At 45.7% G+C, this 14481-nt stretch overlaps 1 protein-coding gene across 1 annotated transcript; it reads left to right on the forward strand.

The window, feature by feature from the left end:
- The first annotated feature begins 1334 nt into the window (after window positions 1–1334).
- GPR75 (G protein-coupled receptor 75) lies at window positions 1335–4249 on the forward strand. Its single transcript, XM_073335302.1, has 2 exons — window positions 1335–1560; window positions 2350–4249. Exon 2 carries the CDS (start codon window positions 2444–2446, stop codon window positions 4094–4096), a length of 1653 nt encoding a protein of 550 aa, XP_073191403.1. The 5' UTR covers window positions 1335–1560; window positions 2350–2443; the 3' UTR covers window positions 4097–4249.
- The last annotated feature ends 10232 nt before the right edge of the window (window positions 4250–14481 follow it).

Below are 14481 nucleotides of genomic sequence, written 5' to 3' on the forward strand. Positions count from 1 at the left end.
TTGGGGCTCCTTCTTGCCTGGTGCTGTACAGTCATGGAACAAGGAGACTATGCCAGCATGCAGAGCTCACAGGACAGGGATGCTTTTCCCAAAAATTGCCAGTCTAGAGGCAGCCAAAGGGTCTAGCATAGTCATGGCTTGTATGTGGATAAGAGAGTGCTGCTGTGACTCTGACACAGTGTGTGGCTCTAAGGCTTTGTTGCTGTAGCATTTTATGCATTGCCATGTCACCAGCAGGGGGTGTGTGTTGCTGTCACACTCTGTGTGGTCTGGGGATGTGTTTCGTTGTGTGTTTGTGTGTGTGGTAGCAGTGCTTCTTCTGTGTTGCTATTTGTAAGTTGTGCTGTTGTGTGTGGTAGTTTTGTGTGACAATGGTGCCTCTCTCCTGTTTGTGTGTAACTGTGTGTTGTATGGCTATGTTACACTGTCTGGTGACAGTGCCTCTCTCTTGTATTATTGGGTTGCATGGCTGTGTTCTGGGGTGATGGGGCTGTGTGTGGTTGTCTTTCTGTATATGGCAGTGTATGTCCGTGTGGCTCTGTGAGGCTGGGTTGCTGCATTTGTAGATCTGTGTGTGGTTGACACACACTGTGTGTACCAGTATGTGCTGCGGTGTTGCAATGTGTGGTTGTGTTGCAATGTGTGCACTGTTGTGGTGCAGTATGCATATGTGCAGGTACAGTTGTGGGGTGCATGTGCATGCATGGTCCACACACAGTTGTGTTGCAGTGTGCGCGCAGTGATGCTGCAGTATGCATGTGGTAGTGGTGCATTGTCAGTGTGCAGTATATGGTGGTGGTGCACTATGTGTGTTGCAACATGTGTGTGTGTGTAGTTGTGGTACAGTGTGCAGTGTGTGGCAGTGCTGTACTGTGTGGGTGTGTTGCAATGTGCGGTGCAACGGGGTGCAGTGTGTGGTGCAGAGTGTGGTTGTGGTGCTGTGTGCAATTGTGGCGCAGTGTGCATTGCAATGTGGGTACAGTGTGTGGTTTGTGGTGCAGTATGTGGTTGTGCTGCAGCACGTGCATTGCACTGTGCAGTGGGGTTGCACTGTGTGGCTCTCATGCAGTGTGTGCATTGCAGTGTGGGTACAGTGTGTGGTTTGTGGTGCAGTATGTGGTTGTGCTGCAGCACGTGCATTGCACTGTGCAGTGGAGTTGCACTGTGTGGCTCTCATGCAGTGTGTGCATTGCAGTGTGGGTACAGTGTGTGGTTTGTGGTGCAGTATGTGGTTGTGCTGCAGCACGTGCATTGCACTGTGCAGTGGGGTTGCACTGTGTGGCTGTCATGCAGTGTGTGCAGTGCAGCGCGGATGGGATGCAGTGTGCAGGGGATGCAGCGTGTGCGTGCCCTGGGGTGCAGCGCGCGGCCGGGCTCTGGCTGCAGGTGGCAGTGAGGGGACTGATCCGCTCCCGCACGGCGGCGATGACTTCAGCAGTCGCCTGTCCCCCAGCCCAGCCGGGGAAGGCTCCCGCCCCGCGCTCGCCAGAGAGCCGGGCCGCCCCGGGGCCAGGCCGGCGCCGCCGCAGCAGCCGGGGCAGAGCCGCCGCGAGCAGCGAGGTAGGGGGCTCCGCGCGGGCGGGCGCCCCCCTGCCCCGAGTCCCCGCGCCCGGCTGCCCGGATGGCGGCGCCCGGGGGGCCGCAGACGGGCACCGCTGGCGGGGGGGGGGCTCACATCTGGGAGGAGGAAACAACTGGGCGCGGGGGGGGGGCGCACGCAGCTGTGCGGGGCACCTGCGGAGGCTGCTGGCGGAGCAGGGAGCGCCGGGGCCGGCAGGGAGGCTGCGGTGCTGGGCGCGCCAGGGGCCCTGCGTGCATCCTGCCGGCTGCGCCTGCCTGGCCCTGGCTGGGCAGTCCGGGGCCACCCGCCCGGAGCCGGCCGCGCCGCCCCTACCCCGGACCCGCCGCTCCCCTGGGCTCAGCGACTCCCTTTCCCGGGGCGAGAGGGCAACCGGGCAGTGCTGCCCCTGCCGCCGCGGCTCCGGGTCTGTGCCCGCGCTGCGGGAGCGGGGCTGTGGGGTGGGCATGGCCCTATTCACCAGGGAGCCTGGGGGGTGGGGCAGGCTCTGACTGGGGCCTTTGCCTTCTTTTACCGGGTGGGGGAGGTCTGGCCTGCCTACAGGGACTGGGGTCTCTCCCTGGCCCCCGTCCCCTGTCTCCGTCCATGCCTTACTGACTGGGAGGGCTCCTGTACTTTAGGGAAGAGCCCTGCCCCGGCCCCTAGAGGATGAGGTGTGTGTCCTGTTAGGTCCCTCTCATTCCTAACGTCTGTGATTCAGTGACTCATGCTCTTTTGTGGGCTAATCTCTGTGCTCTGACTTTTTTTCCTTTGGGTGGGGGTGTGTACAGGCTTCATCCACCATGGACCCACTTTGCCCCAAACCTCTAAGTTGAGGCACTGGACTCCCCTTTTGGGGGTGGGAGTGTGTTTATTTTTGTGAAGATGAACCTGACAGGCAGGCTGCAGAACTGGGCTGACCAAAGGCGCTTGGATCCTTTCAACACCTCCCTACAGCTGCTGCACTCTCTCAGTGGGAATTCCACCTCTTCCTCTTTCCAGGGGGATCTCCAGGAGATCATCCACACAGCCACGCTGGTCACCTGCACCTTTCTGCTGGCCCTCATCTTCTGCCTGGGGTCCTATGGCAACCTCATTGTCTTCTTGTCCTTCTTCGACCCAGCCTTCAGGAAATTCAGGACTAACTTTGACTTTATGATCCTCAACTTGTCCTTCTGCGACCTCTTCATTTGTGGGGTAACTGCCCCCATGTTTGCCTTCGTCCTGTTTTTCAACTCTGTGAATGGTGTTCCTGATGCTTTCTGCTTCACTTTCCACCTCACCAGCTCTGGCTTCATCATCATGTCTCTCAAGACAGTGGCTGTGATTGCCCTGCACCGGCTGCGGATGGTGCTGGGGAAGCAGCCCAACCGAACTGCCTCCTTCCCTTGCACTCTCCTGCTCACCTTGCTCTTGTGGGCCACAAGCTTCACCTTGGCTACCTTGGCCACCCTGAGAACCCGTAAGTCCCGCCTCTGCCTCCCCATGTCCAGCCTGATCAGTGGCGAAGGGAAGATCATCCTCTACTTGTATGTGAGTGATTTCATTTGCTGTGTAGCTGTGGTCTCAGTCTCCTATATCATGATAGCCCAGACATTGAGAAGAAATGCCCAAGTGAGGAAATGTCCCCCCATCATCACAGTAGATGCCTCCAGACCGCAGCCTTTCATTGGACCTCGTGCTTCAGGAGGGGTGGATGAGGTGCAGTGTGCTATGCCTGCTTTGTACAGGAACCAGAACTACAACAAGTTGCAGCATGTCCAGACCCATGGCTACAGTAAGAATCTCAGCCAGCTGCCAGCTCCAGCATCCACCAGGCTCCAACTGGTGTCTACAGTGAATTTGTCCACAGCTAAAGACTCCAAAGCGGTGGTGACATGTGTGGTCATTGTCCTCTCTGTCTTAGTTTGCTGTCTCCCCCTGGGGATCTTCTTGGTGCAGGATGTGCTGTCCAGTAATGGTGGTTTCATCCTCTACCAGTTTGAGTTGTGTGGATTTACCCTCATTTTTTTCAAATCTGGATTAAATCCTTTTATATATTCCCGGAACAGTGCTGGACTTAGGAGGAGAGTCCTTTGGTGTCTCCAATATTTAGCCCTTGGTTTTTTCTGCTGCAAGCAGAAGACAAGGCTTCGAGCCATGGGCAAAGGGAGCTTGGAAGTCAACAGAAACAAGTCATCCCATCATGAAACCAATTCGGCATACATGTTGTCTCCAAAACCTCAGAAAAAGTTTGTGGATCAAGCTTGTGGTCCTAGTCATTCTAAGGAAAGTGTGTTGAGTCCTAAGGCTTCTGTTGGACATCAGCACTATGCACAGAGCAGCTCAACCCCCATGAATACCCGCATTGAACCTTATTACAGCATCTATAACAGCAGCCCTTCACAGGAAATGAGCACACCAAATAGCTTACAGCCAGTAAAGTCTACTTTTGGATTTGCCAAATCCTATATTGCCATGCATTATCATACCACTAATGACTTGGTGCGAGATTATGACAGCACTTCAGCTAAACAGATTCCTGTCCCCTCTGTTTAACTTGGAGGATGATATCAGAGAAAGTTGACCACACTTCATCTGGTTTTCTGTCTCCCCTTGTTTGTTTTTATTCATGATTATTCTGAACTCAAAGGTATAGTATTATATCTGATTTTGCTATCCAGTTGCCAATTTACAAATTACTAATATTGTTAATATTCAGTTATTTAGAGTTGAACTAAGCAGTAGAATACTGTTTCCACAATATTTTTTTGAAATTGTATAGTTTTTCATTAATAAAAAGGGCATCTTTTAGATTTGTACTTGGAATAGTTATATTAGGGTGTTTTTGTTACTAAATTTTATGCTGAACACTGTAAGTGTGGAAAGTGTAGGTTTAATTACATCATGTGGCAAAGTATGTAAAGAAAACAGACTTTGCCAACATTATGGTTTGTTATATATTTGCTGTATTTTTAAGAATGTAGAAAACCATGTTGCCAGTGAATTGGGTGGATGCTTAAGGATTTATCTTGATAACTTGAGTATAAAGTTTGTTTTATTGCAGGCGTTGAAAGAATGAATAATATTCCTATAAAAAGTGCCAGACTGAGTAAATTTTTCTGTGGTTCTAATGTGAAATCCTGACTTTATTGAAGTCAATGGAAAATTCTAACTGACTTCAGTGGGACCAGGATATCACTCCTGGTTACTTATAAATAGCTGTATATCACTACCTATTAGGAATGATCCTTGCAAGAGGCATTGTGCCTTGTTATATGGTAATCTTAATTTTTGTTATACCTTTATTGTAGACACTGGTGTCATAAAATACCATTTTAATGGTATATGGAGAAATGATTTTCAACTGATAAAAGTTAACTTGCAATGCCTAATTATAAGTTTTACTTGAGGATAAAAATGACTATTGCAATATCACAGTGCTGACATTTATGTGCTAATGCAGTAGCCTATGTAATTTTCTACTTTACAAACTGTTACCTGAGGAGCAGTGTTGTTGTTTGGTTTTTGTCTATGACTTTATATATTTCGCAGATTAGGATCTGACATTGCCATCAAATGCGGGTAGAAATTACTAATATCTGGAAAAAACAAAATTACCAAGTAATCATAATATTACTACTCTTTTTTCGGATTTTCTTATCTACTAAAACATTTTAAAACAGTCTAGTGATGAATTATTTACCTTGAAGTCAGATTATTTGTCTACTTCTGCATTTTATCTACAGCCCTACATAAGCAACAAAATATAGAAATGAAATATTTTTATAATGCTGATATTTAGTTTTATTGTATTATGTGTTGTGGAAATCCCTATTGAAACAGGATGGTTTTAGTTTTAAAATAAAGTTTTTTTGCTATTAAATTGGCAGCCAAAATTTTCAGATTGGTGTTCTTAAAGTCAGTCACTGAAATACGTGCTCTGTATTTCAAAAGTGCTGAACACCTCTGAACTCCTATAGACTTCAGCAGAAGCTCTGAAATAATTAACCCACTTATAAGTTCAGGTGCCTCATTTTAGCCACCCAAGTTTGAAAAAGTTGGCATCTTTAATTAACAAAATTACATCGTTTGGTTCCAGGGAAATGATTTATTATTTAGAAAAAGAAAAACATCCTTTCATAGTAATGTGAATAGTTTTAGCTGGCTTTTTTAGAAACTAAACTATTTTACAGTATTTCCACTGAAGAATGTCACTTTAATGAATAATTTTCTTAGTTTTAAGAAAATAAAATATAATAATCAGTAATTTAAACGGTTTTAGAGTAGCAGCCACGTTAGTCTGTATTCGCAAAAAGAAAAGGAGGACTTGTGGCACCTCAGAGACTAACAAATTTATTTGAGCATCCGATGAAGTGAGCTGTAGCTCATGAAAGCTTATGCTCAAATAAATTTGTTAGTCTCTAAGGTGCCACAAGTCCTCCTTTTCTTTTTTAGTAATTTAAACATGACATAATTTCTTGCAGTAAGGAATCTAACAAATTTCTATCACAAATGTAAAGTTGAAATAATTTCAATGGTTCCTTTCTCCCTACCCAGATATTTTTTTCTGTGAATGAACAACATGGGCCTTGCTAAAATGACGATAAAATATAACTAACTAAAATGTCTCACGTTTGGTTTTTTTTTTCTATCTTTGGATTACTCCTTAGCATGATGCCCCATAATTTTTTGGGGTGGAGATGATGTTATGGGCTTGATCCTGCAGTTCTCACTCAGACACCACACTGATTGCACTACGTGGCAGCTTTACTTAAGAAAGGATATTAGGACTGGGCCCTGACTCTGAGAAATGGATGCAGGATTGGGTCCTATATGTACTTAACTTGCACATCTCCTGTTCTGCATTCCTGGCACGTCTGAACTTCCCACTGAAGTCAGTGAGAGTTTTGGGTGTTCAAGGATTGCTAGATCAGGTTTTAAGGTGGTTTGTTTGTTTATGTTCCTTAAATTACGCATTTTGCTTTGAATTATGTGATCTCCATAACATGACTAAGGGTTATGATCACTTTGCTCATAAAAGTAAATGTATTCAATATTTGCGTGATGAGTAAAGTGAGAAAGGGATTGAAATCTTTTCAAAATATTTTATAATGTTTTTTCTTGAGTTAACTGCTGATGTAACTTTGTATTCCTAATATTTTTAAATGTTTGTGGTCTCAGATAATAAAATGTAGCATTTCTGAACTTTTAACTGCAATAAGAACACTGTCCAATTTGAGTTGTCCTACATAATATTAAATAACAAAGCATTTTGTGGAGCTGAATGTATGTGATAAATAGAAAATATATTATGTTGCTGTAATTTTATTGAAGTGATTCCTTAATTTAAGTATCAGGAGTCATTAGAAGATCATAAAATAAGTGATTTTTATCTCCAGTAATCTTATTTATTTGTACTATAGTAGTACCTAACTGGCCCCATTAAATCAGGGCACCATTATGCTGGACACGGAATAAAATTTCCTTACTTCCTAAGAAAGTTACAGTCTAACTGAGACAAGACGCAACATGTGAATGGTTAGGGGGGTGGACCACCCATACTAAGAGACTGAAAAGAATGGAGATGAATAAGAGAGGACATGATAAAAGTATATATAATAGTGAATGGTTTAGAGACGGTAGATCTGGAGCTTCTGTTCTCCCTGGCTGATAACACAAGAAGTGAAACTGAAAGGTGGCATGTCCTTGTATTATAACACAGAATTAGGCTGGAGAACTCATAGCTGCATAATGTCATTGAGACCAAGAATCTACCAAGATTCAAAGAGGGATTGGACATTTATATGAGTAATAAGAACATCCAGAGTTATAATAGTTAATGCCAAGAAATTTTGGAAGGATATAAAACCTCCTGCTTCAGGATTTAAAACATTTTCTGATTTAGGGATTAGGATAAAACCTTCATATGGGGGGGGGAGGGAGGGAGATTATCCTTACTGTGGGGTTACTTCACCTTCCTCTGAAGCATCTGATGCTGATCATTGTTTAAGATGGGATATTCTGTAACAAATATATGGGAGAAATGAGGAGGAAAACACTAATATTAGTCAGATATGTGCACAGCCAGATGATTTTCAGTTAATTTATTTTATAAACTAAAAAATAAATCCTTACTGGTCATCTACCTAGTGCTTATAATTTGGCAATTTCTCATAGACTTCATGGTAAAAATAGGTCTGGAGAAGAGACCATCAGGGGGCCAAAATAACATGGCTCTCTGAAGCCTGAGCTTTGAGGGGATAGCAAAGAATTTGCCTCCATCAACCCCCACACCCCCGAACCTACAAAACTTCCCACAAAAACAGACCATACTGTTGCAGAGGATGGATTCTCCAAGGAATTCTGAACATTTAAAAAGATAACTCACTAAGGGTATGTCTACACTACGAAATTAGGTCAATATTATAGAAGTCGATTTTTAGACATTGATTTTATACAGTCGATTGCGTATGTCCACACTAAGTGCATTAAGGCAGCGGAGTGCGTCCTCACTACCAGGGCTAGCATCGACTTACGGAGCGGTGCACTGTGGGTAGCTATCCCACAGTCCCCGCAGTCTCTGCCGCCCATTGGAATTCTGGGTTAAGCTCCCAATGCTTGATGGGGCAAAAACATTGTTGCGGGTGGTTTTGGGTACATGTCGTCAGTCGCCCCTCCCTCTGTGAAAGCAATGGCAGACAATCGTTTCGTGCCTTTTTTCCGTGCAGACGCCATACTGCTTTCAGCAGATGGTGCAGTAGGACTGCTAATTGTCGTCATCCACCACTTCTGCTGCAACTCAGCTCTGTCTCAATAGCGAATTTCTCCATGTTGTCTGTCATGGGCTCCTGGGTACGTTTGTTCTTCCTCAGGCAATGTGCACAGTGCTAACCGTCGTCCTCCACCGCTTCCGCTGCAACTCTGCTCTCCTGCTCTCATGAATCTACCTCGCAGGTCCTCTTGTCGGTCTCAATAAATATCTATTCTCGTGGCATCCATCGTCAGCCACTGCTTCCGCTGCAACTCTTCTCTTCAGCAGACACCATACCACGGCAAGCATGGAGCCTGCTCAGATCACCGCGGCAGTTATGAGCATTATAAACACCTCGCGTATTATCCTGCACTATGTGCAGAACCAGAACATGCAAAAGCAGGCAAGGAGGTGACGGCAGTGCAGTGATGAGAGTGATGAGGACATAGACACAGACTTCTCTCAAAGTACGGGCCCTGGCAATTTGGACATCCTGGTGGTAATGGGGCAGACTTATGCCGTGGAATGCCGATTCTGGGCCCTGGAAACAAGCACAGACTGGTGGTACCGCATGGGGTTGCAGGTCTGGGATGATTCCCAGTGGCTGTGAAACTTTCGCATGCTTAAGGGCACTTTCATGGAACTTTGTGACTTGCTTTCCCCTGACCTGAAGCGCAACAATACCAAGATGAGAGCAGCCCTCACAGTTCACAAGCAAGTGGTGATAGCCCTCTGGAAGCTTGCAATGCCAGACAACTACCGGTCAGTCAGGAATCAATTTGGAGTGGGCAAATCTACTGTGGGGGCTGCTGTGATCCATGTAGCCAACCCAATCACTGATGTTCTGCTATCAAGGGTAGTGACTCTGGGAAATTGCAGGTCATAGTGGATGGCTTTGCTGCAATGGGATTCCCTAACTGTGGTGGGGCGATAGATGGAATGCATATCCCTATCTTGGGACCGGAGCACCTTGCCAACCAGTATGTAAACCGCAAGGGGTACTTTTCAATGGTGCTGCAAGCACTGGTGGATCACAAGGGACGTTTCACCAACATCAACGTGGGATGGCCGGGAAAGATACATGATGCTCGCATCTTCAGGAACTCTGGTCTGTTTGAACAGCTGCAGGAAGGGACTTACTTCCCAGACCAGAAAATAGCTGTTGGGGGTGTTGAAATGCCTATAGTTATCCTTGGGGACCCAGCCTAGCCCTTAATACCCTAGCTCATGAAACCATATGCAGGCACCCTGGACAGTAGTAAGGAACAGTTCAACTATAAGCTGAGCAAGTGCAGAATGGTGGTAGAATGTGCATTTGGACATTTAAAAGCACGCTGGCGCAGTTTACTGACTCGGTTAGATCTCAGCGAAACTAATATTCCCATTGTTATTGCTGCTTGCTGTGTGCTCCACAATATCTGTGAGAGTAAGGGGGAGACGTTTATGGTGGGATGGGAGGTTGAGGCAAATTGCCTGGCTGCTGATTATGTGCAGCCAAACACCAGGGCAATTAGAAGAGCACAGCGGGGCGCACTGTGCATCAGAGAAGCTTTGAAAACCAGTTTCATGACTGGCCAGACTACGTTGTGACAGTTCTGATTGTTTCTCCTTGATGAAAACCCACCCCCTTGGTTCACTCTACTTCCCTGTAAGCCAACTGCCCTCCCCCCTTCGATCACCACTTGCAGAGGCAATAAAGTCATTGTTGTTTCAAAATCATACATTCTTTATTAATTCATAACACAAATAGGGGGATAACTGCCAAGGTAGACCAGGAGGGGTGGGTGAGGAGGGAAGCACCGGGTGGGGTGGTGGATGGGGGGAGGAGGGAAGGATAAGGCCACACTGCACTTCAAGAGTTATTGAATGCCAGCCTTCTGTTGCTTGGGCAGCCTCTGGGATGGAGTGGTTGGGTGCCCAGAGGGCCCCCCCCCGCATGTTCTTGGGCATCTGGTTGAGGAGGCTATGGAACTTGGGGAGGAGGGTGGGTGGTTACACAGGGGCTGCAGTGGCAGTCTGTGCTCCTGCTGCCTTTCCTGCAGCTCCACCAGACACCAGAGCATATCAGTTTAATCCCCCAGTAGCCTCAGCATTGCATCCTGCCTCCTCCCATCACGCTGCCACCACATCTCCTCTTGCTCCTGCAACCTCTCATCTTGCTTGTCCCTCCTGTCCTTGTGTTCATTTTCTGCTTTCCTGGATTCTGCCAGTGTTTGCCTCCAAGCATTCTGCAGAGCTCTTTCAGTGCGGGCGGAATGTATAAGCTCAGAGAACATTTCATCATGAGTGCGTTTTTTTTGCCTTCTTATCTGTGCTAGCCTCTGGGACGGAGATGGTAAGGGGAATGTTGAAATATTTGCAGCTGCAGGAGGAAAAAAGGGAGAGTAGTGTTTAAAAAGACACATTTTAGAGAACAATGGGTAGACTCTTTCATGTTGAACCAAGCTGTTAACATTACATAGCACATGTGCTTTCGGTATAAGGTCTCATTTTGCCTCTTATATTGAGGGCCTGCCAGTTTGGTGTGAGAGATCACACACACAGGGCTGGGCAACAGAATTTGGCTCGCAGGTAGCCATGGTAACCCACAGTCTTTCGGCTTCTTCAGCCTTCATAACATGGGAATAGTTTCAGACAGCAGCGCCCTCCTTTCCCGTACCAAGCACCCATTGGGTTGGCCATTTAAAAGCGGGGGCTGCGGTTTTCAGGTTAATGTGAAGCACAAACCCAACTAACCCCCCCTCCTAATTCTCTGGGATGATCACTTCACCCCTCCTCCCACCGCCTGACTAGTATCAGAGAAGATCCCTGCCAACCAAATGCGAACAGCACAGCGTGAACGGCGCCCCCCCTCCACCGCGTGGCTAATAGCAGGGATGATTTCTTTTCAGCCACAGGCAAACAGCCCAGCAGGAATGGCCACCTCTGAATGTCCCCTTAATAATGTCCCTGGAGGATTTCCGTTCCATCCCCAGACATGTTAACAGACTTTTCCAGTAACTGTACTGGCCGCGAATGCATCCCAAGTCTTCAGGACAAATTAATCATTAAACATGTTTGCTTTTAAACCATGTATTATATTTACAAAGGTACACTCACCAGAGGTATCTTCTCTGGCTTCATGGTCCGGGAGCCTGCCTTGGGAGGGTTGGGAGGGATTGGCTCCAGGGTGATAAACAGTTTCTGGTTGTTGGAGAGAACGGTTTCTCTGCTTGCCTGTTGTGCGCTATCCTCCTCCTCATCTTCCTCGTCCCCAAAATCCTCATCCCTGTTGTGTGAGACTCCCCTCTTGCAGGTATTCATGGACAGGGGTGGGGTAGTGGTAGGGACACCCCCTAGAATTGCATGCAGCTCATCATAGAAGTGGCATGTCTGGGGCTCTGACCCAGAGTGGTCGTTTGCCTCTTTGGTTTTTTGGTAGGCTTGCCTGAGCTCCTTAATTTTCACATGGCACTGCTACAAGTCCCTGTTATTGCCTCTGTCCATCATGCCCTTGGAGATTTTTTCAAATATATTGGCATTTTGTCTTTTGGAACGGAATTCTGATAGCACAGATTCATCTCCCCATATAGCGATCAGATCCAGTACCTCCTGTTCAGTCCATGCTGGAGCTCTTTTGTGATTCTGGGACTGCATGGTCACCTGTGCTGATGAGCTCTCCATGGTCACCTCTGCTGATGAGCTTATCACACTGGCCAAACAGGAAATGAAATTCAAAAGTTCCCGGTGCTTTTCCTGTGTACCTGGCTAGTGCTGAGTTGAAAGTGCTGTCCAGAGCGGTCACAATGGAGCACTCTGGGTTAGCTCCCGGAGGCCAATACCATCAAATTGTGTTCACACTACCTCAAATTCGACCCAGCGATGTCAATTTCAGCACTAATCCCCTCATCGGGGAGGAGTACAGAAATCGATTTTAAGAGCCCTTTAAGTTGACAAAAATGGCTTCATCATGTGGAAGGGTGCAGGGTTAAATGGATCTAATGGTGCTAAATTTGACCTAAACTCGTAGTGTAGACCAGGGCTGAGAAGACTGTTTCTGGCTCACAGCATGGAGAAATCTCTCAGACTCCAAGTGAACTCATGGCAGTGAAATTAGGCAAAAATGCCAGAGCTGAAGAAAATCAAATGGCAACTAAAGCAGGCATTCTGGAGATGACCTCTGAGTTTAAGGCATGAGAGATGATTTGACGATCAAGCTTTTCGCAATAAAGAAGGAAGTTGCTGACTTGGAAGAGCGAGTCACTGGCCTAAGAAAAGCAAGTGAGAGAAACAGAGCTACAGAACCACATGGCACTGAGGGAACAGAGAGAGAGAGATGCAGCTTAAATTGGACAATATGGAAAACAGATAAAGAAGGGAGAATATCAGAATTAAGGGTCTGCTTGAAAACGCTGAAGGAGGAAACCCAATCTGATATGTAAAACCTTTAATTCTAGAGTTGTTACATCTAAACTCTCTGGGAGAGGTAAAAGTGGAGAGAGCACACAGGGTACTGCTCCACCAGGCTGGGCCTCATAATAATAATAATAAACTCAGAGACCTAATTGTGAAATTAGCAGCAGAAAAATTTAATTACAAAAAAAGGCAGAGAGCATTTAGAGTTCATACTCAAAGGTTATAAGCTGCACATTTTCCATGATCTCTCTGCCCTAACCTTAAAAAAAAGAAGAGAGCTACAGGAAATTACAGGAACGCTCAGGAGAGCAGATAGCCACTAGAAATGGGGATTCCCATTTAAATTCTCATTCAGCTTCCAAAATCAGTATTATACAGTAAGAAACTTTAAACAAGGAAAAAATACAACCCCGTTGCTTGTGATAGAAATCAAAATCTCAGACATACAAGAAATCTCTCCAGAGGTAGTAACTAGAAATAAGCTCCTCAAAAACTCTTGGGAAACGGTGAAACCCAGGAAAAAGAAGAAATGAAAAGAAAAGACAAAAGACCTTAGATACCATACTGGCAATGGCAGAAGTGAAGGTGAATAAGGGAACTCAGATATCTGAGGAGTAATCTAAAGCTAACCAGAAAGGACTTCTCGGGAGTCATCAGGAATGAACAGCTGAACAGTAACTATGTTATTGTTATAAAGAAAATAATATGACATTTGCTTTATTTGGGATTACCAATAATATCTGTCTTCTGTTAGCCTAACAGTTTAACAAAGCACAGTCATTTGGGGACTGTTTTGCATGTTAAATTGGTTTTTCAGTTGTGGATTTAGAGTCTGGGGAATGCAGGAGAGGGAAGGGAACTGAGGAGGTGGGGGGAGGGATTAATACAAGAAATAGATGGAGGTTTACAAACAAAAACAAAGCTATATTCAGGCACACAATCATGAATGCAACATAATTAGAAACGAGAGACTTTGGCAACAAAAGGTTCATAGAATCATAGGCCTGGAAGGGACCTCAAGAGGTCTTCTAGTCCAGTCCCCTACACTCAAGGTAGGCCGAAGTATTATCTAGACCAACCCTGAGAAGTGTTTGTCTAACCTGCTCTTAAAAATATTCAGTGATGGAGATTCCACAACCTCCCTAGGCAATTTATTTTAATGCTTAACTACCCTAACAGGAAGTTTTTTCTAATGTCCAACCTAAACCTCTCTTGCTGCAATTTGAGCCCATTGCTTTTGTCCTATCCTCAGAGGTTAAGAAGAACAATTTTTTGCCCTCCTCCTTGTAACAACCTTTTATGTAGTTGAAAACAGTTATCATGTCCTCCCTCAGTCTTCTCTTCTCCAGACTAAACAAACCCAGTGTTTTCAATCTTCCCTCATCGGTCATGTTTTCTACATCTTTAATCATTTTTGTTGCTTGTCTCTGGACTTTCTCCAATTTGTCCACATCTTTCCTGAATTGTGGTCCCCAGAACTGGACACAATATTCCAGTTGAGGCCTTATGAGTGCAGAGTAGAGTGGAAGAATTATTTCTTGTGTCTTGCTTACAACACTCCTGTTAATACATCCCAGAATAATGTTTGCTTTTTTTGCAACAGTGTTACACTGTTGACTCATATTTAGTTGATATCTACTATGACCTCCCAGATCCCTTTATGCAGTACTCCTTCCTAGGCATCATTTCTCATTTTGCATGTGTGCAACTGATTGTTCCTTCCTAAGTGGAATACTTTGCATTTGTCCTTATCAAATTTCATCCTATTTACTTCAAAGCACTTGCAACTCCTACC

The sequence above is a fragment of the Lepidochelys kempii genome, chromosome 3 (genome assembly GCF_965140265.1).
Source record: "Lepidochelys kempii isolate rLepKem1 chromosome 3, rLepKem1.hap2, whole genome shotgun sequence".
NCBI lineage: Eukaryota > Metazoa > Chordata > Testudines > Cheloniidae > Lepidochelys > Lepidochelys kempii.

Bases quoted from the DNA above. Each gene is read 5' to 3' on its own strand.
- GPR75 (XM_073335302.1), top strand. From the start codon at position 2,444: ATGAACCTGACAGGCAGGCTGCAGAACTGGGCTGACCAAAGGCGCTTG.